The following is a 23,209-nucleotide window of genomic DNA, read 5'->3' as shown; positions in this document are numbered from 1 at the left end:
AATCATTTTGTTTCCTTCCCTCTGCCAGAAGCACATGAGGATTTTTCTTAGATATTCACTGTGAGGAACTCATAGAACTTCTATAGGAAAAACTCAGAAGAGTGTGCCTCGCCCCACCCCACTACACACACACTGATGATAGGGTACCCTTGGAGTTTTAACTCTCAAACTTGTCCACTCAGCATTCAGCAAATTATAAATTATGGATTAGGTTTTTCTGTCTAGCTGGCTCCCATGGAGATTTATGCCACTATAAATTGTGATTATTTGTATCTACCTGTCTATCTCTCCAATATTTGGGGCAGCAGTTTTCCCTGTAAACTCCCTTTTCTGACAGATATAAAGAGTTGTTGATTCTTCGGTTGGTTCAGCTTTTTACTTGTTATTATGACAGAGTGGCAGCATCTAAGTTCCTTACATGCCAGACTATAACTCAGTGTTAAGGAATTGACTTAGTAAATGTGCAACTCAAGTCATAAGAGCAAAAATGTATGAGTATGTCAGGAAGTAGACTACTAGTTGGGGGTGTTCAGTGTGCTGTGGCATTGGCCAATATGTTTTTACAGAAAATATAGAGATTGTACAGAAAATCTGTACAGATTGTACAGAAAATACAGAGTATTGACCAAACTAGAACGTTAGTTTAATGTTGATCAGTTAAGAGAGCCTCTCCTATATATGTTCATATGTGTGCATATGTACATACATTTGAATATATGCTTTATGTAATATTTTTTTCTTTTGATGTTTTATTATAAGCATATTCCTTTGTTCACACACATTACCTCAAAACAAATATAATATCTGCTTAATATTTTATGTTCCATCATTAGTATTACCATTTATTATCAGTTTTTTTCTACTTAAGTTTGCTCCTTTTATGTGGATAAATTTCATACAGAACTTAGCTAACTTGATCTTTAAAAATTTTTTTTAATGTTTATTTATTTTTGAAAGAGAGAGAGACAGAGCATGAGTGTGGGAGGGGCAGAAAGAGAGGGAGACACAGAATCTGAAGCAAGCTCCAGGCTCGGAGCTGTCAGCACAGAGCCTGAGACAGGCCTCAAACCCACGAACCGCGAGATCATGACCTGAGATGAAGTCAGACGTTTAACCAACTGAGCCGCCCAGGTGCCCCACTTACTTGACTTTTTAGTTGGCATTTTAGATAATGGAACTTCACCTCTCTAAAACAATCTATTCTTCTGGTTTTGTTTACAGTTCTCTGACTTTTCTATGTATGTGTCTATTTGACATCTGTTCTTAGATCTCTGAACATCAGTTCAAACTTCATCTGTTTAAAATCACACACATGACTTATTTACTCCACCTTTTCTACTATTCCTTTTCTCAGTAAATTGCAACACAGTACCAGAAAAACCATCAATCATCCTTGGTATGTCAATCTCCATTAACTTTAATTTTTAAATCATGTTAAATTAGCTTCCTAAAGATTCACCTATCTCTACATTCTCTCCCACCACCAGGTCCAATAAACCGTGATCTCAAGCACAGACAATGCAATAGCTTCCTAAAGATTCATGCATATACCTTCTTGAATTCTTCTGTTCATCAGACTGCTATTAATATAATCTCTGAAAAAGGTATTTAGCCATTAACTCTTGCTTTTAGGATCAAGACAATGCTCTTTAACATGTTCTTAAGCTCCTGCATAATTTTGTCTCTTCCAGCCCTTCTGTTTTCATGCAGAACCAGTGATTTCTTTTGCTTTCTCAGCTATACACCTGCTTTCCCTTACTCTTTTTTTCCAGAAGCATATCTGTCATTGTCCCCCCCCCCATTTAAATGTAGCCACACATGCAGTTTCCTACATCACAAATCCTCCTCTATTTTCTCTTTCTTTAGTTCACTCATGGTTCAGATCTCAGTTAAAGTATTTCTTTCTCAGGAAAGTCTTCACCGAGGTTCTTAAGTAAAATCTTATATAGGTTCTTGTATAGGTTTTCATGGCTTCATATGCCCTTTATTCTTAACAGTTATCAAGTTTGGATTTGATTGTGATTATTACTGGATTAATGTCTGTCTTTGCTACCAGACAGTAAAATTTCTGAAGTTTGCAACCATTTATGATTTTGATCACAGTTCTGTCTCTACTACTGTAAAGTACATGGTAGATGCTCAACAAGTATTTGATTGAAGAATAAACGAATGACATTTTATTTACACTAAGAATCAACTACCAATTCATACTACAGTCTGCTAAGCTACCTGACAAATGGTAAAATTTGTACCAATTAAAATAGGATTCCAAGAGCAATATACACCTTTTCAAATTTCAGATGTAGTACAGATTTCACCAAAAATAAGTCTCACTTTGAAAAGGCCCTCCAAGTGAATCTTTATATGGGACAAGGCTTTAGACCATGGATAGGTTGTGATAGTGATAATCAGAAATTAAGACTATTTCTGTAGGCAACAAGTTCATTTTCAGAGAATGGCAAGGTATGAGTCTGAATCTTTATCTTCTGCCTCAAAACCCCAATCCTTAGAATCAGCCTTGTCCTACAAAATGAATAGGAAGATAGAAAAGAAATAGCATGTAGCTGATGACCAGAATCATTTATCAGCAATAGACATTAGTTCATTTAGACACATGTGACCATGAAGATTCCATGTAGGCCAGACTGACCTTCTCTCCTAAAGGAAAAAAAAAAAAAGGGAAAAGAAAAATTAAGAAGAGAACTATCTCTTTATGATGCTAATTGAGTAAGAATGTTCTAAGACAATAATTGTGAACTGAAGGTACTAGCTGCCCCAGGCCATTACCCTTGCCCTTTCCCATCTTATTTTTGGCCATTAATTGATCCAAGAAGCAATAGTTTTCTGTGAGTCAGCTTTTACTTCATAACAAACAGCACTAAGACATACAACAGTATGCATTTATCTCCAAATCACAGGTATGCAACTTGGTTGGGCTCAATCACCTCTACATGCTTCATTGTGGGTCACAGGACCCAGAAGGAACAGCTATGTGGTAGTTTTAAAATATGTTTACAAATTCTTTGATGCTCCTTTGAAGAGATGGAGCTTAATTCTCTGCTTCTTGAATATGGACTGTAATTAGTGACTCAGTGGCAACCAATAGAATAAGATGGAAGTGGCAGTGTGTGACTTTTGACCAGGTCATAAAATACATTTTTGTAGCCTCCTCCTTGCTCTGTGTTGAACTGCATGCTTGTGAGGAAGCCAGCCACCATCTTGGTAAGGATACTTACACCTATGGAGAGGCCCATGTGGTGAGAAATTAGGGCCTCCTTTAGACCTAGTCAAGCCTCACTTGACTACAGATAAGGCCAACATCTTGACTGTAGCTCCATGGAAGATGCAGAGTCAGAAGCACTCAGTTGAGCTCCTCCAACATTTCTGGGCCCCAGAAACTATACGGTAATAAATGTTTCTTGTTTTAAGCTACTAAGTTTTGTGATAATTCAGTAGGCAGTTTTAGCTAATGAACAAGCTGCTACCAGAGGCTTATTCTCCTCATGTTGAAAGACATTGGTGTAAGTAGCCCAACTCAGTTGTGCAAATACATTTCAAGCCTCTGCTCTTGTCCCATCTGCAAATGTCCACTATCCAAAAGCACAGTATTTTGGTCAAACTCAACATCAATGGGCAGGGAAGTACTTCTCTGCAGGAGGCTATGGTCACTTGATGACATCAGGTTCAAATCTTTAGAAATTTATAAGGAAGAAGAGTCTTTGCAGATGTGATTAAGAATTTTGACATAATGAAACTATCTTGGATTTAGGCCCAGTTGGACCTAAATGCCATCACAGGTGGCATTCTCTTTATAAGAGAAAGGTGGGGGTGCCAATGCAAACTGGTACAGCCAATCTGGAAAACAGTATGGAGCTTCCTCAAAAAGTTGAAAATAGAACTGCCCTACAATTCAGCAACTGCACTACTAGTTATTTACCCAAAGAATACAAAAATACTAATTCAAAGGGATACATGAACCCTGACGTTTATTGCAGCACTATCAACAATAGCCAACAGCCAAATTATGGAAAGAGCCCAGATGTCATCAACTGATGAATGGATAAATAAGAAATAGTATATATATATATATATATATATATATATATATACACACACACACACACACACACACACACACACTAGAATATTTCTTAGCTATCAAAAAGAATGAAATCTTGCCATTTGCAATAACATGGATGGAGCTAGAGAGTAGTATGCTAAGCAAAATAAATCAGGCAGAGAAAGACAAATACCATATGATTTCACTCATATGTGGAATTTAAGAAACCAAACAAATGAACATTGTCGGGGAAAGAGAGGAAAACCAAGAAACAGACACATAACTATAGAAAACAAATTGATGGTTACCAGAGGGGAGGTGGATGGGGAGATGGTTAAATAGGTGACGGGGATTAAGGAGTGCACTTGTTATGATGAGCAACAGGTATTGTATTTAAGTGCTAAATCACTAAATTCTACACCTGAAACTAATATTACACTGTATGTTAACTAACTGGAATTTAAATAAAAACTTGGAAGAAAAAGAAGAGAGAGAAACACAGGGGGAGATCTAACAAACACATAAAAAAGAAGCTGATGAAGTTGCAGGCAGAGGCTAGAGCCTTGTGGCCACAAGCCAAGGAACACCAAAGCATGCTGGTAGCCAACAGAAGAAAGAAGAGGCAAACAATGGATTCTCTCCTAGAATCTCTGATACCTTCCTTTTGGACTTCTGACCTCCAGAATTGTGACAGAATAAATTTCTGGGTTTTTTTGAGCCACCAAGTTTTTGGTAATTTTCTACAATAGCCCTAGGAAACTAATACGTCCTCTGATAAGGTGGAGGGAAGAGTTGTATACTGGCTGAAAAATCATCTAATTTACTTTAGCATCACTTCAAAAAATAACCAGACAATAAAAAGACTATGTATTGATACTACCAAAATAAATGAACAAATAAACACATAAATAAGCAAATGAATACATAGATGAGAAAAATGAATTCATATCAAAGATGAATTATCCATGAAAGCAGTAGAAGATGTCAAAATTTTTCTTCTCAACACTTTCTAAGAAACCAAAGTAAAAAGATCTAAAAATAATACAATGTAAGAGAAGAGAAAATAGAGAAAATTAAGGTGAGCTCTTTAGAGTTAGGGGAAAAATGGAGGATAGATGAACAAAGAATAAGTGCTGTGTTAGAACAGGCATACGGAAGATATGGGGGAAAAACACATAAAATGAGATTTTTAAAAATCAAAGATAAATATATAAAAGAAAAGATGAAATCCATTTTACATACAATTAGTGTTTCTGAAGAAGCTACTGTTACAAACATAATAGGAAAAATTCCCAAGAAGAAAATTATACTGAAAGACATGTCAGTTTATAATTGAAAGGACATTAGGTATTTTTAGACCAATTTATATAACATGTTTCATACTGGAAAATATTGCAGTTCAAAGTCAATGTGATCTTGGCTTTTCTTTTTTGATTTTACCTATTCATAATAAATATGAAGAAATCTTCAAATATGTCATGATGCTTATAAGAAATTATTATTGATAAATCAAGTAAAGTAACTCAAGAGATGGATATCTAAGGTTCTCTTCAACTCCGTGATTCCATTGACCATAGTCTGAGCTATCCTTCTCATCAAGTTTGCATAAAAACAATTTCAGAAGCCAGCTGTAATTGGCACTCATGTGCACCTGTTAATGTATTCATAAAATGCACTGGAGTCAATAATTGTTACCTCTATAGAAGTCAACCTTTTAAGTGTATTGTCACTTCTTTATATACTATAACAAGCATTTGGCAAACAAATCAACTGGCATAACACTACCTTTCCGTATGTTATACATACATACAACAACATATGACTACATATCAATGAGTTGTTTTTTTTAATACTGGGAGCAATAGCTTCACCAAATGGCTTTTCAGATATTCATGTGCCATGCAATTTGTTAAAATGATCCAATAAATGTACTAATTATGTACTCATTGTGTATATTTTGTATATTTTTGGTAAGTTGGAAAACATTACAGATTAGCCGCACATTTGTCTATCTTCTTTTCTTTTTTTTTTTAAATGCTTCAAGTTCTTTTTTAAATTCCAGTTAGTTAACATATAGTGTACTTTTAGTTTCAGGAGTAGAATTTAGTGATTCGTCACTTACATATAACACCCAGTGTTCATCACAAGTGCCCTCCTTAATACCCATCACTGATTTAGCCCATCCCCCCAACAACTCCCCTCCAGCAACCTGTTTGTTCTCTATAGAGTCTCTTCTATAGCTTTTTAAAAATGTCATGACAAAAAAATGCTCTGTGTTTTATCAAAGAGAAATATATGTATGATTTATTGGGTTTTTTGGAATTAAATGGATATCCATAGGAAAATGATTTAATAGGCAAATGTCAATTCTTCACTACTTCTTCTAGAATGTGTATAATGGCGACATGAGTTATAGAAAATATACCCATTTTCACTTGAGACATTTTCAGTATAATGGGGGTGGTTGACACTAACAAATTTTCTCTTTATAAAAGCATACTTTTCCAAAGGTAAAAAGTGATGTAAAAGTGTCCGAGGGATGCAGCACCTGCCCTTTGTATCAAATGGCACAAGAAACTGGGACGGTGTTTTCTTAGTCTCTTTTTCTCATAGGGCTGGGCAGGGACCTTGCACTTTGGCTGATAGTAAGTGTTGAGTGGTTAAATGAATGTTCAGACACTAATTCCTGCAGGTAAAGCAGATAGTATATACTACTATTAAGGCCAACATATACCCAGAGACCATTTATGCTTTTCACGGGTAATTAGAGTAATGCACTTTTCTGAGAGAAGACCATGACTAAAGTTTGCCATTACTCCATTTCTCCTGTTTCTTTGGTGACAACCTATAGGCTAAGATTACTTGAAGTCTTTCTAGAAGCTCTCATAGCATGGAATTGCTGGTTTGCTTGACAGAATAGTCCAATCCTGTGCATAAGAGAATCTGAATCCTTAGGAAGTTCTTCCTAATACCTCAACTAAATTCTTGATTCAAGTAGTCCCCACATTTTAATACTACATTCCTTAGAAATGAAAAATGAACATGTACTATCTGCCTCCGTACTCCTACATTACAACACACACACATTCAATCCCATTGTTTCTAGCAAAGTTCTATCTCAAGCATCCCAGAGAAATTGGATTATTTAAAAAAAGCTGTGTAGAATAAATACAATTTCACTGTGTCAAGAGGTTTTCTCTTATTCTAATGTAAGTTTCTTTTGTTGCTGTTTTGTAGTGGCAGGAAACCGGACTGGAAAACCTCTTAAATGCATCTCAACTTCATGATTTCAAATTTTATAGTATTTTGTCTACATAACATAACTTCTGAAATAGGTACTTACTTTTATTTCCCCAAATGAACCAGATTCTCTCAGTGACTTCTGGGATTAAATTATGGAGTCTGGGGGAAGCTCTAAATTTGTGAGGGGTTGTATATATATTTGTTTATTCTTCAACTACAGAAAACTATTCTTTATGCCTAGTCAGCTGAACCAGGCTAAAGTGATTTTCCTTAAAATGCATATATTAAGACAAAATTTTATAACGTTGTTTTAAAAATTGCTACATATTAGAAAAGTCCCCAATTTAACCATACTGTTATATAATTACTTTCTACAGGACACCATGATAAAAAATCGTACCAATTGCCCGAATAATGAACCTAACGTTTTTAAAAAACATGCATGTGATGATAATAAGGTAATAATAATTACTTGGAATTTATGTCATTCAAATTTGACTTTATAGAAGCTTGTATTATTTGTATGTCTGTTAGAGATAATTATATTGCTTATATTCATATCATATTCTTTTGTTTCTCACCAGACAGTTCCCATTGACCTATTAAGTTATACTGTGGTCTTCTTTTATAATTATTTTACAAAGATCCCTATGCTTGTTTGGTAAATAATTTTTTTCTATTTTAGCATTTCTATTTTCACTTTGAAAATGTTAGAAGAGCTGCTGAATTCAAAGACATACATATCCCTTATTTCTGAAATTCTTCTGCAGCAAAATATTTGTTAGAGTGATTGCTTGCATATTCACAAACATGTCATGACGATAATTTACTTCTAGGACTTTGAAATTTTTTCTTTCAATATTTGTTTATCTTCAAACAACTACTACCTCTGGTTGGTGGAATATTACAACTTACAAACCTTACAACAAAAGTCTGTGTCATTTCCTTCTACAGAAAATAGTATGTGTTATTTCCATCTACAGAAACCAGTATGATATTCAAGTCTTTTTTAATTTCACAGTAACCAAGTTAACCTCATAGTATCTCATAGTGTATTCATAAATTCTTTTAATTTTAATTTCTTTAAATATTTGAAAGACTTGTTTGAAGTGAATATGGACCTTTATTTTCTTATTGCCAGCTATTCATCCATAGCTCAAAAGGTACAAAAATAATAAGAGAAACCACATACCTTTCATTACTGTTGCCTCCAGAAGCCCTCTCCTTTGGTTATCTCATTTAAAATTGAATAATCTTAATATATGCTCACTCATAAGTGATGAGATCATAAATGTATATTATAAAGAAAGGAGACTTTAAAAAGTCAAGTAATCATTAAACCAAATTCTAGGGACTTCAGACTGTCACTTAGGAGCTACACAGTTTTAGTCTAGTTATTTGTCAGTCATGTGATTAACTGGAATGGAAATCTGGGGTGGAGGTGAGGCATTATTTGGCAGCACAGCTCTGGCCTTAGGCTCCTTACGAAAGCTTATCATTTCTTCATATTTTATTTGAACCACAACCCTTCTGATTTTTTTCTATAATAGGAAGCTGTGTTTTTATATCGTGCTGCTCACAAGTTGAAGCACTTTGTCAAAGTGAATAACAGTGAGGAATTCAATCTCCACTTATCAAGAGTTTCACAGGGCATGTTACAGTTGTTGAACTGTACCCCCAAGGTAAGTTGTTTACTTTGAACAGAAATGCAAACTAGTCCTCTGATAGGGTGCTATAATTCTCTTATGGATGTATCTATTATCTTAGAATTCTAAGTGCTTATTATTACCTGAGGTTTAAGTACATTTACTCAACTCTAGTAGAGGAAAATCTTACCAATTCTTAGCTGGGCAAATAGTTTATGAAAGAAGAGTAAAAATAAATGACTGCATACCTCATTTCTATAATAACTTTCCAAGAGGCTAATGTGATAAATTTTTACCTCTAAAACACATTAATAATTTTAATCCGTATATGTACACATTTATAAGAACTCATAGCCAATAAAAGAGATCATCTAATGTATTTAACAAATATCTTTACATGTTAAAACTGGACATATATATATGTCCAACAATTTTTTTTTATTTTTTTAAATAATTTTGATAAGTATATAGGGCTAATTTTCCCCTACTTGTCTGCTAGTGTTTATGAAATATAAACAGCAAAACAAAATTTGGAAGACACTATCTTGACACTAGGCAACTGTTTCTTCATGTGCAAAATGGAGAAAAAAATAGTTATCTGTTATAGGAGGTTGAAAGGATTAAATGGCATAATTCATGTAAAGTGCTTAGTACTAAAAAAAGTTTCAACAAATATATTATTACCATTGCCCCCCTTTGAGGAATTTTACCAGCTGTGAGAGAAAGCCAAAAAGTTTCTTATGCTTTTTTAAAAAGAAATTTTTAACATTTTCATGATAGGGAAAAGGTCATGTGGGTTTCTATTTTTTAATACCAGTAGTTGCCCACATGAGGTGAAATGGTAAAATTATCTTTGAGCCCTATTGACAGTGATGAAAATAAAAACAATGGAATTTGAACTTCATTTATCATTACATTATCTACCTGAATCAAGCCAGTCTCCTCTTGGTGTCCTGGATTTACCAAGCTTATTTCCATTTTTTCCCCTTACTTATGTTAGTCCTTTATGTGGAATTTCTACTGTCCTTTTTTCTATAACTTTGGACTATCCTGTTCTATGCATCCATCAAGGCCAAGCTTACATCTTGTGAAGGCATATACTCCAGGCGACTGCCTTTTAATCCTTATTTAGAGTGATTTCAAAGCACTGTCTAATGGAGGAATGGCAGATAGGCTTCTTATTGCTTATACATCCAGTTGCTTAATAGTGACTGTTGTTGGAAAAGTTATGTTGAACATAAAGTCTCAAATCAGGGCTGAACTGAGAAGTCTGCAGACAAAACTGGTGATATCAACTCTTGGCTTAGGAAGCAGTAAGGGTTAGAGGTATGCTATATATTTGCAATTCCTTCTCTCATGTGTTGAAAGTTGCATGGAATACCATGTTCCAAAATCAACTAATTGTAGAAGAAAATACACAAATAATTTCTATCTTGAAATTAAATTAAATTCTTACAAAGTTAACTAACCTGATACAGCCCACCTTTTTCTTGAAATTATAAGGCAAAATGTTAAATTTTGAATTTAGCTACAGTGAATTTCCTTCATGAGTCAAGCATGTTATAAGCTTTTATTGTTATTTAATTCATTTTGCTTCTGATGGATAAAGCTTATTAAAATTTATGGTCAGGATTTAATAAATTAATGCTAACTTTATTTTCATGTTGATTAAAATTCTACTTTTGTCCCAGTTAGTATACCCTTCTATATTGGTTTCTCATATCTCACAGGCATTAACATAGTGCTGGACATGGGAATGCCATGGGGATTCAACTTTTAAAGTGGATCCCCTGAGTGATTGTGATGGAATTAAGAGACATTTCAAAATAGCTACCAAGGGTGGGGAGATCTTGGAAAGGAGACACAAATAGCACTGAAATAATCAGTTCTGTGGTTCATGGTGGCAGAGCTTGATTGGGGTCAGCAAAGATGGGGCTTGGAAGTAGGATTCTTATTTGTCCTTTACTCTGACACAAATTCTCCAGATATGTTATTTTTAACAACCCTTATTTAGTGCTAAGAGAGTACCAGGCAGTGCTGTAGGTATTATATATATATTACCTCAGACTTTACAAAAATCCTGCAAGTATGTACCATTAAGAAACTACAACACAGAAAAAGTTAGAAACATTCCCAAGGTCACAGATTGGTATGAGGTACATCTGGGATTCAATTTAGGTGGTGTGGTTTGATGCTATGATCTCTCATGCCACCACACTGCCTCAACTGTAGACCGATTTTACGGCCAAATTCTGTGACTGAATTGGGAAATAGACACAGAAGGCAGATATGAATTAAAAGTGGGGCTTTATTGCCAGAGAAGCTGGATTGAAGAACATGGCTTAGACCTGAAGTCAAAGTGAGGACTCTGAACACTTCCCCAGGAGACTAGCCTTGTATGCAGCAGGAGTCCAAAAGGCTCCCCAGTTGGAGAGAGAGCAGCAGGAGTCCAAAAGGCTCTCCAGTTGGAGAGAGAACCTGAACTGACAAGTGCAAAGAGAAAGCCCAGCCCAGACTGTGCATTTTGGCATTATTTCCTAGAACTTACCCCTCAATAAAGCACACCCCATCCTTTGCTAGGTGTGATGCCTTCAGAATTGATATTCCTAGTAAGTCAAGTAGGAGTACTATCATTTATTTAAGCACTATGTATCTAGCCCTCTCTATAACCCTAGGAGAGGTGGTCATATTGCCATTATAGAGATGAGGACACTGAGCTTCAAAATATTTAATTTCCCCAGGGATATACAGCTAGTAAAAGAACAAATTGGGATTCAAACCCCTATCTGTCTGAATATCTTGCTCTGATCCACACCTAAAGAACCTCTTTGCCTTTTTCAGAATCCCATTTTGAGGGTCAATGTAGTGATTGAGTTCACATTATATTCAACATTAAATTAGAAAGAGAATGCATTCTGGATAGACTGAAAAGGACATTTGTAATTCACTGAATATGTCCAGAAGGGGAAGGGAAGTAGGTATGGGGTAGGAAATATCTTACCCTTGAGATTGCTGCATACCCTAAACACGAGGCATGCTCTCCAGACAAACCTCTTTCAGCTGACACAATGGTAACCAATGCAGGAAATGATTACTGCCTTGTCTAGCTGCTGATTCAAGTGTAGTTTCTATCTCCCTTCTATACTAGTAGTGAAGCCTCTGGAGTCAGACTCTGGATTCAAATCTCAACCGTACTATTGACTGATGGCATGAGCTTTATTTTTTTTTTAATTTTTTTTAAGGTTTTATTTATTTTTGAGACAGAGAGAGACAGAGCATGAAGGTGGAGGGGCAGAGAGAGAGGGAGACACAGAATCGGAAGCAGGCTCCAGGCTCTGAGCCATCAGCCCAGAGCCTGAGGCGGGGCTCGAACTCACGGACTGCGAGATTGTGACCTGAGCTGAAGTCGGACGCTTAACCGACTGAGCCACCCAGGCGCTCCTGGCATGAGCTTTAAAAAGTTACTTCTTTGAATCCCTGTTTCCTCAGTTCTGCATTAAGACTAATAGAAGTAGCTACCTCTGTTATATGAGAATTAAATATGATTATATAATATGCTTTAAAAAGTGTTTGCCACATAACAAGCTTCAGTGAGCAATACAGCACCACCAGTGGAGGCTGGAGCCACTTACACCAAACCCTGCCCCCCTGTATCCTGCAGGGGCATCTTTATTAGGACAGGTCTGTGAGCAAGCACAGCAGGTCTCTTCCCCAGAGGACCAACACAGACACCCCGCATGCAGCAGGTCTACTGATCATAGAGTGCTCCAAAGTTTCTGCTTCGGTTCTGGTGGAAATAGGACTGGGCTTTTTTTTTTTTTAAATTAGGCTTATAATTTTTCTTTGTTTGTTTGGGTTTTTTTCCTTTTCCCATTTTTGGATCAGGTGTTTCTTTCTTTCTTTCTCATTGGAATCAGGCATAAAGTTTTTTGGTTGCTTATTTGGTTTTGTTCCTTTTCTTTTTCTCTTTTTTTGGAGGATTTTTTTTAAAAATCAGGCTTATTTTAACAAACAAATCAAATACACCTATTTATAAAGGCCCAAATACTCCCCATTGCAAACAAGGGGGAACTCTGCAGAGGACTGACCTGGGGAAAGAGCAGCCAAATCACAAAAGTAGAGACTGCACACAGCATACACCAGAAACATTTCCTAAAGCACCAGGTCCTGGACAATGTATGATCCCTTCTTAATATAGCACTACTCTCAGGAGCAGGAAACAACAACCTTTCATAACACGGAAAAGACAGAAACTTAGACAAATGACAAGATGGAGGAATTCTCCCCAAAAGAAAGATCAAGATGTAACCACAGCCAGGGATTTGCTCAAAACAGATATAAGCAGTATCTGAACAAGAATATTGAACAACAGTCATAAGAATACTAACTGGGCACGAAAAAAGCATAGAAGACACCAGAGAAACGCTTGCTGCCGAGATAAAAGACCTAAAAACTAGTTAGGCTGAAATAAAAAATGTTTTAACTGAAAGGCAAAACCAACTGAATGTAATCACAATGGGGATAGAAGAATCAAAGGAATGAATAGGTGATATAGAAGATAAAATTATGGAAAATAATAAAGTTGAAAAGAAGAGGAAAAACTATTAGGTCACAAATAAAGACTAGGGAACTCAGTGATTCCATAAAGCGCAAAATATCCATATCATAGGAGTCCAAGAAGAAGAGCAGAGAAAAAGGGGCAGAAGGTTTATACGAACAAATTATAGCTGAGAACTTCCATAATCTGGGGAAGGAAACAGGCATTCAAGTTCAAGAGGCACAGAGAACTCTCATCAAAATCAACAAAAGCAGGTCAACACCATGATATATCATAGTGAAACTCGCAAAATACAAAGGTAAAGAGAAAATTCTGAAAGTAGCTAGGGACAAAAGGTCCTGAACCTACAAAGGTAGACACATAAGGTCAGCATCAGACATATCCACAGAAACTTGGCAGGCTGGAATGAAGTGGCATGATATATTCAACATACTAAATGGGAAAACTATGCAGCCAAGAACCTTTATGTGCCAAGACTGTCACTCAGAAAAGGAGAAATAGAGTTTCCAAGACAGGCAAAAAAACTAAAGGAGTTGGTGAACACTAAACCAATCTCTGTGAGGATTTTTAAAGGGGGCTCTATGAGCAGGAAAGAGATACCAAACACAACAAAAACTAGAAAGGAAAAGAGACAATCTACAGGAAGAGTGACTTTACAGGTAATACAATGGCACTAAATTCATATCTATCAATAATTACTCTAAATGGAAATGGACTAAACGCTCCAATCAAAAGACATAGGGTATCAGAATGGGCAAAAAAACCCAAAAAACCAAAAAACTCCTTGATATGCTGCTTACAAAAGACTGATTTTAGCCCAAGACACTTCAACATGGAAAATGAGGATATGGAGAACCATTTATCATGCTAACGGGCATCAAAAGAAAGCTGGAGTGGCCATACTTATTTCAGACAAACTAGACTTTATTATTTTGTTTTATTTTATTATTTTATTTTATTTTATTTATTTCATTTTATTTTTTAAATAGTTTATTTATAAATAAATAAAGACAGACAGTATGAGTGAGGAGGGGCAGAGGGAGGGAGACAGAGAATCCCAAGCAGTCTCCATACTGTCAGCACAGAGTCCCATGGAGGGCTTGAACTCATGAAACCACGAGATCATGACCTGAACTGAAATTAAGAGGTGGACACTTAACTGACTGAGTCACCCAGGCACCCCCAGAAAAACTAGATTTTAAACCAAAGGCTGAAATAAGAGATGAAGAAGGGCACTCTATCATAATAAAGGCATCTATCCATCAAAAAGATCTAACAATTGTAAATACTTATGCCCCCAGTGTGGAGCCACCTAAATATATAAATCAGTTAATAATAAACTTAAAGAACTTAAAGTGAATAGACACTTCTCCAAAGAAGACATCCAGATGGCCAACTGACACATGAAAAAGTGCTCAACATCACTCATCATCAGGGAAATACAAATCAAAACCACAATGAGATACCACCTCACACCTGTCAGAATGGCTAACATTAACAACTCAGGCAAAAACAGATGTTGGCGAAGATGTGGAGAAAGAGGATCTCTTTTGCATTGTTGGTGGGAATGGAAGCTGGTGCAACCACTCTGGAAAACAGTATGGAGGTTCATCAAAAAAAAAACCCTAAAAATAGAACTACCCTATGGCCCAGCAATTGCACTACTAGGTATTTATCCAAGGGATACAGGGATGCTGTTTCAAAGGGACACATGCACCCCAATATTTATAGCAGCACTATCAACAATAGCCAAAGTATGGAAAGAGCCCAAATGTCCATCGATGGATGAATGGATAAAGAAGGTGTGGTATATACATACAATGGAGTATTACTCGGCAATCAAAAAAGAATGAAATCTTGCCATTTGCAACTATGTGGATGGAACAGGAGGGTATTATGCTAAGCGAAATTAGTCAGTCAGAGAAAGACAAGTATAATATGACTTCACTCATATGAGGACTTTAAGACACAGAACAGATGACCATAAGGGAAGGGAAGCAAAAATAATATAAAAACAGGGAGGGGGACAAAACATAAGAGACTCAAATATAGAGAACAGAGGATTACTTGAGGGGTTGTGGGAGGGGGGATGGGCTAAATGAGTAAGGGGCAATAAGGAATCTACTCCTGAAATCACTGTGGCACTACATGCTAACTAATTTGGATGTAAATGAAAAAAATAAAATTAGTAATAAAAAGAAAAACAATAGTAACAAACTTAAAGAACTCATTGATAATAATACAATAATAGTAGGAAACTTTAACACCCCATTTACAACAATGGACAAATCATCTAAGCAGATCATCAAGGAAACAATGGCTTTGAATGATACACTGGACCAGATAAGACTTAACAGATATATTCAGAGCATTGCATCCAAAAGCAGCAGAATACACATTCTTTCTGAGTGCACATGGAACATTCTCCAGAAGAGATCACATACTGGTCAGAAATCAGGCCTCAAGATTGAGATCATACCACACATATTTTAAGACCACAACACCATGAAACTTGAAGTCAATCACAAGAAAAAATTTGGAAAGACGAGGTTACAGAACATCCTACTGAAGAATGAATGGGTTAACCAGGAAATCAAAGAAGAAATTTAAAAAAATACATGGAAGCAAATGAAAATGAAAACACAACAGCCCAAAACCTTTGGGATGCAGCAAAGGCAGTCTAAGAATGAAGTATGTAACAATACAGGTCTCCTTAAGATGCAAGAAAAGTCTCAAATACACAACCTAACCTTACACCTAAAGGAGCCGGATAAAGAACAGCAATTAAAACCCAAACCTAGCAGAAGAAGGGAAATAAAATAAAATAAAATAAAATAAAATAAAATAAAATAAAATTAGTACAGAAATAAATGATACAGAAATTTTAAAAAAGAATAGATCAACGAAACCCAGAACTGGTTCTTTTAAAGAGTGAACAAAATTGATAACCCCCTAGTTGGACTTAACAAAAGAAAAGAGAAAGGACCCAAATAAATAAAATCATGAATTGAAGAGGTGAGATCACAACCAACACTGCAGAAATACAGAGAATTGTAAGAGAATAATATAAGCAATTATATGCCAACAAACTGGGCAATCTGGAAGAAATGGACAAATTCCTAGAAACATGTAAACTACCAAAACTGAATCAGGACTAAATAGGAAATTTTAACAGACCCATAACCAGTGAAGAAATTCAATCAGTAATCAAAAATCTCCCAACTACAAGGGTCCAGGTCCAGATGGCTTCCCAGGCAAATTCTACCAAACATTTAAAGAAGAGTTAATACTCATTCTTCTGGGAGTGTTCCAAAAAATAGGAATAGAAGGAAAACTTTCAAACTAATTCTATTAAGCCAGCATTACTTTGATTCCAAAACAAGACAAAGACCCAACTAAATAGAATTTCAGACCAATATCCTTGATGCACATGGATGCAAAAATTGTCGAAAAGACACTAGCAAATCAAATCCAACAGTATCATAAAAGAATGATTCACCATAATCAAGTGGGATTTATTCCTGGGCTGCAGGGGTGGTTCAATATCCACAAATCAATCAACATGATACACTACGTTAATAAAAGAAAGGATAAAAATCATATTACAGTAGATGCAGAAAAAAGCATTTGACAAAATATAGCATCCTTTCTTGATAAAAACCCTCCAGAAAGTAGGGATAGAAGGAACATACCTCAGCAGCCTAAAGGCCATATATGAAAGCCCCACAGCTAATATCATCTTCAGTGGGGAAAAACTGAAAGCCTTTCGTATAAGGTGAGGAACATGGCGAAGATGTCCACCCTCACCACTGTTGTTCAGTATAGTACTGGAAGTCCTAGCCTCAGCAGTCAGACAACAAAAAGAAATAAAATGCATTGAAATTGACAAGGAAGAAGTCAAACATTCGGTCTTCGCAGATGACATGATAACTCTATGTAGAAAGCCCAAAGGACTCCACCCCAAAATTTCTAGAACTGACACACAAATTCAACAAAGTTGCAAGATATAAGACCAACATACAGAACTGTTGCATTTCTATACACCAATAATGAAGCAGCAGATGGAGAAATCAAGAAATCGAACCCACTTACAATTGCACCAAACTGTAAGATACCTAGGAATAAGCCTAACCAAAGAGGCAAAAGATCTGTACTCTGAAAACTATAGAACACTTTTGAAAGAAATTGAAGAAGACACAAAGAAATGAAAAAATATTTCATGCTCGTGGATTGGAAGAGCAAATATTGTTAAAATGTCAATACTACCCAAAGCAATCTACACATTGAATGCAATCCCTGTCAAAATGCCACCAGCATTTTTCACAGAGCTAGAACAAACAATTCTAAAATTTGTATGGAACCAGAAGAGACCTGAAGAGCCAAAGCAATCTTGAAAAAGAAAACCAAAGCAGAGACATCACAGTTCCAAACTTCAAGCTGTATTACAAAGCTGTAATCATCAAAGACAGTATGGTACTGGCACAAAAACAGACACAGAGATCAATGGAACAGAATAGAAAGCCCAGAAATGGACCCACAATTATATGGTCAACGAATCTTCAACAAAGCAGGAAAGAATTTAAGAAACAAAACAAATATGCATCAGGGAAAAAAAGAGAGAGAGAGAGAGAGAGAGGCAAACCAAGAAACACTCTTAACTATAGAGAAGAAACATGGTTACCAGAGGGGAGATGGGTGTGAGGATGAGTTAAATAGGTGATGGAGATTAAGGAGTGCACTTGTGATGAGCACATAGTGATGTGTGGAAGTGTTGAATTACTATATCGTACATATGAAACTAATTTAACACTGTATATTAACTATACTAGAATTTAAGTAAAAGCTTAATACAAAACTTAAAAATGATGTAAATATTAACTAGAGTGGGACATGGAAAACGAAGACAGTTGATTCATAGCAATGATGGGTTATTTCCGTTATTTCACATTTCTGTTACTATTATAATGTTATTCCACCAATAGATATATGGGAGCATGGAAATCCCTTATTTCTCTTAAAGAAGGAGGGGGAGTTGCATGCTCTGGGACTCAGGAAATCATAGGAATTCCAGCTGAACTGGAAGAGTGGAAATGAACACGAGCAATATAAATACATTGAGGGATTCTGGCTAAGAAAATTTGGAAACAAAGCTTAGAGAAGGGAGGTAACATCTGTGTTCCCAGGATTACAGAGGTAAAATCATGTTTTTTTTGCATTTGTCTTTTTAATGAATGCTCAATCTTGGTGTCCTAGGAAATGTCACTTAAATTTTCACATCTATGCATTTCAAAACTGCTTAGTCCTATGAATTTCAGTTTGTATTTTGTGAAGATGTCCTAGACCCTCAATAAAATGAATATGAGAAATTCTCCTTCATATTTTTCTTTGAAATCTATTTAATCTTTTAAGTGTATTATTTAAAGGCTATGTGTTAGTGTTACTAAATATATAACAAAGAGAGATCCCAATTTGTGGCTAAACTAATAATAGGACAGATGATCTTAAACCACAGGTATTATACTTACATGACTATGGTAGCTTATTTATCCTCTTGCAGCTCAGTTCCCTCATCTGTGAATGGAGGCAAAATCATCAACTTCATAAAGTCATTAAGTAGATAAAATGAAATAATGTATGTAAAGCATGGAACGCAATACGTGACCTAGAAAACACTCAATAATTGGTTGTTATCCAAAAGGTGAATTACACTACCCTCCATGAATCCCCCTTCCAGGGGTTTACTGGAATGTGATCAAGTGTATACAGAGCTGCTCCCTTATGTATCTATTCCGTGTAAAGTATTTCTTTCTCCACTCTCTGTAGGTTGTACAGGTAGCCTTTTGTAAGATTTTCATCAGGGCCTGAAAACGAGTTTTGAGGCACGTGTCTGAAAATCAACCAGATTGTCAGGGTGGACCTTAGGGCACAAGCTCAATCAGGTAGATCATCATCAATCAACTTTGCCAAAATACCCAGAATGTTTTCAGTGTTAATTCTTCCTTCCACAAAAAAATACACTTTTTCCTATATTAAACAAGACAATTGAGTAATCCACAAATACCTTTTCCATGTAAATTTCAGCAGAATTTCAATAGCATGTACACTGTTGCAGTGGTGAAAATGGCAGCCACCTGATGTAGCTCTTTAATCCTAAATCTTAAACCACAACAATCTTGAATTTCCTCCACATCAATTATCACAAGTATAGTTAGAAATCATAGTTCAAAAAATATCATTCAAGATCCTCCCTTTTCAATTTCATCAAACTTTCAGCATAACCTAATAGGATGGAAATTAATAATTGAATATTTTAAAAGGTGTTTTTTAATGTAAATTTGAAACTTTTTAAATTTATTTTTCTAGGAAGACAGCAAATCTTTAAAGGAACAGAGAAAACAGAAGAGCTTGTGTTTCCTAGGGATACTACTACAAAAGATAAAAACTTGTTGGAATAAAATTTTGAGGGGCTCTAAAGAACATTGAAAAATATGGAGTGGCAATATAAAGACATATGACTTTAGTTGTATCTTCCAAGAATCTATTTGCTCAGTTTTTGGGGGTAGAATACCCTAGAAGTGACAGAATGCCTCCTGGTAAAAGTGGATTACAGCAGCTGAGAAATTCATACAATAGAACTAGAACTAGATGGACGCAGCCAGTGGAAACCAAATGCTGCAATCAACAAACTATTTTATATGTTTTTGGACATAATCAATCAGTATTAATTCTGTGATTTTTGTAAGATAATCCATGTAAACTATTAGTTGCAATAATACTTTTTAAACCTGTTTTACAATTTCAGAAGAAGAGATAAAATCTGTGAAGTATATAAAGGTTGAAAGGATTAAAAAATAACATTGCTTTATTATCAAATTAATTTTATGCATCAGCATACTACAATGAGAGTGGAAATTGGTGTCTCTGTGCTGAAAATGTTTCAGAATTAACAGTGAGATGTGGGTAACGTCCATGAGAGGAGGAGTCATATACCTTAAAGCAGCAGCAGTATGAAGGAGTACAAGAGATTTAAGAGAGAGATTAAGACATGTAATCATACATGAATGTATAACACAGTGCCTTCACTAGATGGTATAGAAAATGTTTTAAGATGACCATAAAGGATAGTTTCACAAAATAGAAACTCACCTGTTCTAAAGATGCTAAACCATAATACTGAGTTATTTTGGTCATTTATATGTAATAAAATTTGTCTAAATGAGTTTGCAATTTGGGAAGTATATTTTTAACAGAATAATATATGTTGACCTTTTAATTAATGAAATGTGTATATTTAATTTTGACACTGTATCTGTTTTATATACAAATATTTTCATACAGTATTACAAACGTTGCTTAGTTTGGATAACATTCCTCCTTTGATAATAAATGGCCTATGTAATAACACTGTCAGATTCACTTAATGCCTTTTAAAACAAGATTTTAATACTGTACCACTATTTGATCTCTCACTGTCATTGAATATGTGACTTTTAATACCTTATTACTCAGAATGTGCATGAAACCAGGACCCAAAACTATATAAGAACAGGAACTTTGCTTTCTATGTTAAATTTTAGTCTTTTAAAAGAAGCTTTTGTATATACCACATCCAGTTTAGAAAAGTCTGCCAATAGTCTTTGCTTACTTATAAAGGGAAATGAAAAACCTATTCTAGCCAGGCCAGAGTCCTTCAACAGCCACCACTTTGCTTAACTCACAGCCTTACTGCTCTTTTATGCTTTCATTACCACCTGGTAAAGTGCTGACCGGCTTTGAGCTTCAGATGAGGCTCTGGTGCCAGTGTGTGGTGGTAAGACTTTCCTCTCGGTTCAGGTTTGTGTCCCTGCCTCTCTTTCTCCCTCTCCCTAAATCCTATGGCGTTTCACCCTCACTGGTGCAGGTAGCTGTGTAGAATTGTGCAGACAGTTGTACAGAATTCACTGACTGCTCCATTAATAGGGCTTTGAATCAAGTATGTTTTTTGTTTGGTTTTCATTATTAACTCTAGAAAAGGGAGCTCACACTTTCAGGAGCAAATGATTCTTCACCAAGCTCTTTCTTCAGATGGACTTTTCCAAGTAAGCTATGCTTCCTTCCACCATAAAACATGGTCAACTGTGTGGTACACCTTCACTCTGATGAACTGGTATTGTCGGTAAACCATCAGCTGTAGAAATGAGGGAATTTTAAGTTTCTAAGGCAAGCTTTTCAAACTGTCCTTGAAAGTGTTCCTTGAAGCCTGTCTCAAACATCCCTAACAAGTGTTGAAAATGATTCTGAGATTATGGCAAAATAAAGAACAATATTTTTAAATGCTTGCAATAAGTTATTAAAATTTTCTTCCTTGATTTTCATTTGTTTATGATATGTTTGAATTTTAGAGAAAATTCACACTCAAAACAGTATTCAGCCTATACTGTGTACCAAATGCTTGAAAAAAAAATACCCAGGCATTTATGGTTGTATTTACCTTCGTTGTTTCCTACCCACTAGGAAGGTAAGTGGAGACAAGGCAGGCTAGTTAATAACGAACTTGGATATTATATTTTTATATTTTTACTCTCCAATTAGAGACTTGTTTTATCCCAATGAACATTTTCTTTCCAGTATGTACATATACAATGCTTTAAAGCAGCATTTTCTAAAGTTTGTCCCAAGTAATCCTAATCCTCATCAATGCTACAGAAAAAGATGATGACGGCACAGAAGATGAAGAAAGATGAGGAGGAGGAGGAGGAGAAATATAAAAAGAAAAATAAAAAGAGGGAGGATTCTGAGTTCTGGAGTCAGATAAATTTTCTTTCAGAGATTTACAATTTATACAAGTATATTAAAGGATGTATAAACACATACAGCTTTAAAAAAAAAACTTAACACTAAAAATCACTTCCAAAATTTGACTAGAGAGCACTACTTTTATGTAAAATCCATTACCTAAATGCACTTTGGGGAATATTGCATTATATAAAGGGTCTCAATTAAAAGTCTTTTAGAATAGGCTCCCAAGGAATCCGTTGAAGGAAATACTCCTTCCAGGATTAAGACAGTTCTCTTAAAACTACAGATCCTGCTCAAACTTCAAGGGGCATCTCAATTCCTTTCTCCTCAATTGCTATGGCTTCCATGATGATTCTAGATAATGTTAATATTTCTTCCTTTCGTTGCCCAGCACTTAATTTCCGGTATCAGGCATTATTATTTGATCAGATTCATCTTAATATTTTATCTTAAATACAACTTATTTACATAATTTGTTTTCTATCCACATTTGTTTAAAATGTTTTCTTCTGAAAAAGCATATGATCTTTTGCGTTCCTTTAAGCTTCTAATGGGAAAAGCTAGGTATATGGTGGTTAATACATAAAGACAAATCGCATTAAACCAGTGTATCAATAAAAATCTAATTATCAAAAAAATACTTTACTGCAATAAAATACAACTTACTTAAAGGTAGATATGATAGGAGCATAGAATGTAATTAATTTAAACCAATAGGACTTCACAGCTTTGTGTTCTCAACATCTCCATGGAATTTTCATTTCTAAACTTTGTTGTGAAACAGCTTTCAGTCTTGATTCTGACCAAATAATAGAATCTGTGGAGATATTATAGGACAAGAAAAATACAATAGGTAGGTACATTGATAATCACCAACAGTTTTTTATGTCTCAGTACCTAAATATATGTATGCACCTAGATTCA

At 35.4% G+C, this 23,209-nt stretch overlaps 1 protein-coding gene across 3 annotated transcripts in view; it reads left to right on the top strand.

Moving 5' to 3' along the window:
- The window catches only part of IL7 (interleukin 7), a 94,730-nt gene that overhangs the window by 37,870 nt on the left and 33,651 nt on the right, over positions 1-23,209 (top strand). The window contains exons 3-5 of one of the 3 annotated variants that reach the window (XM_047842911.1): positions 7,681-7,761; positions 8,854-8,985; positions 19,871-21,789. In XM_047842911.1, coding sequence (XP_047698867.1) covers positions 7,681-7,761; positions 8,854-8,985; positions 19,871-19,990 — 333 coding nt within the window. In that variant the 3' untranslated portion in view covers positions 19,991-21,789. Of the gene's footprint in view, positions 1-7,680; positions 7,762-8,853; positions 8,986-19,870; positions 21,790-23,209 lie in introns of those variants that run through there. The other 2 variants (XM_047842912.1, XM_047842913.1) reach the window with 2 other exon arrangements.

The sequence above is a fragment of the Prionailurus viverrinus genome, chromosome F2, assembly GCF_022837055.1.
Source record: "Prionailurus viverrinus isolate Anna chromosome F2, UM_Priviv_1.0, whole genome shotgun sequence".
In the NCBI taxonomy this organism is placed as follows: Eukaryota; Metazoa; Chordata; class Mammalia; order Carnivora; family Felidae; genus Prionailurus; species Prionailurus viverrinus.
Note: the sequence above shows the minus strand (reverse complement) of the source record. Positions and strands in the feature narration are given on the sequence as shown.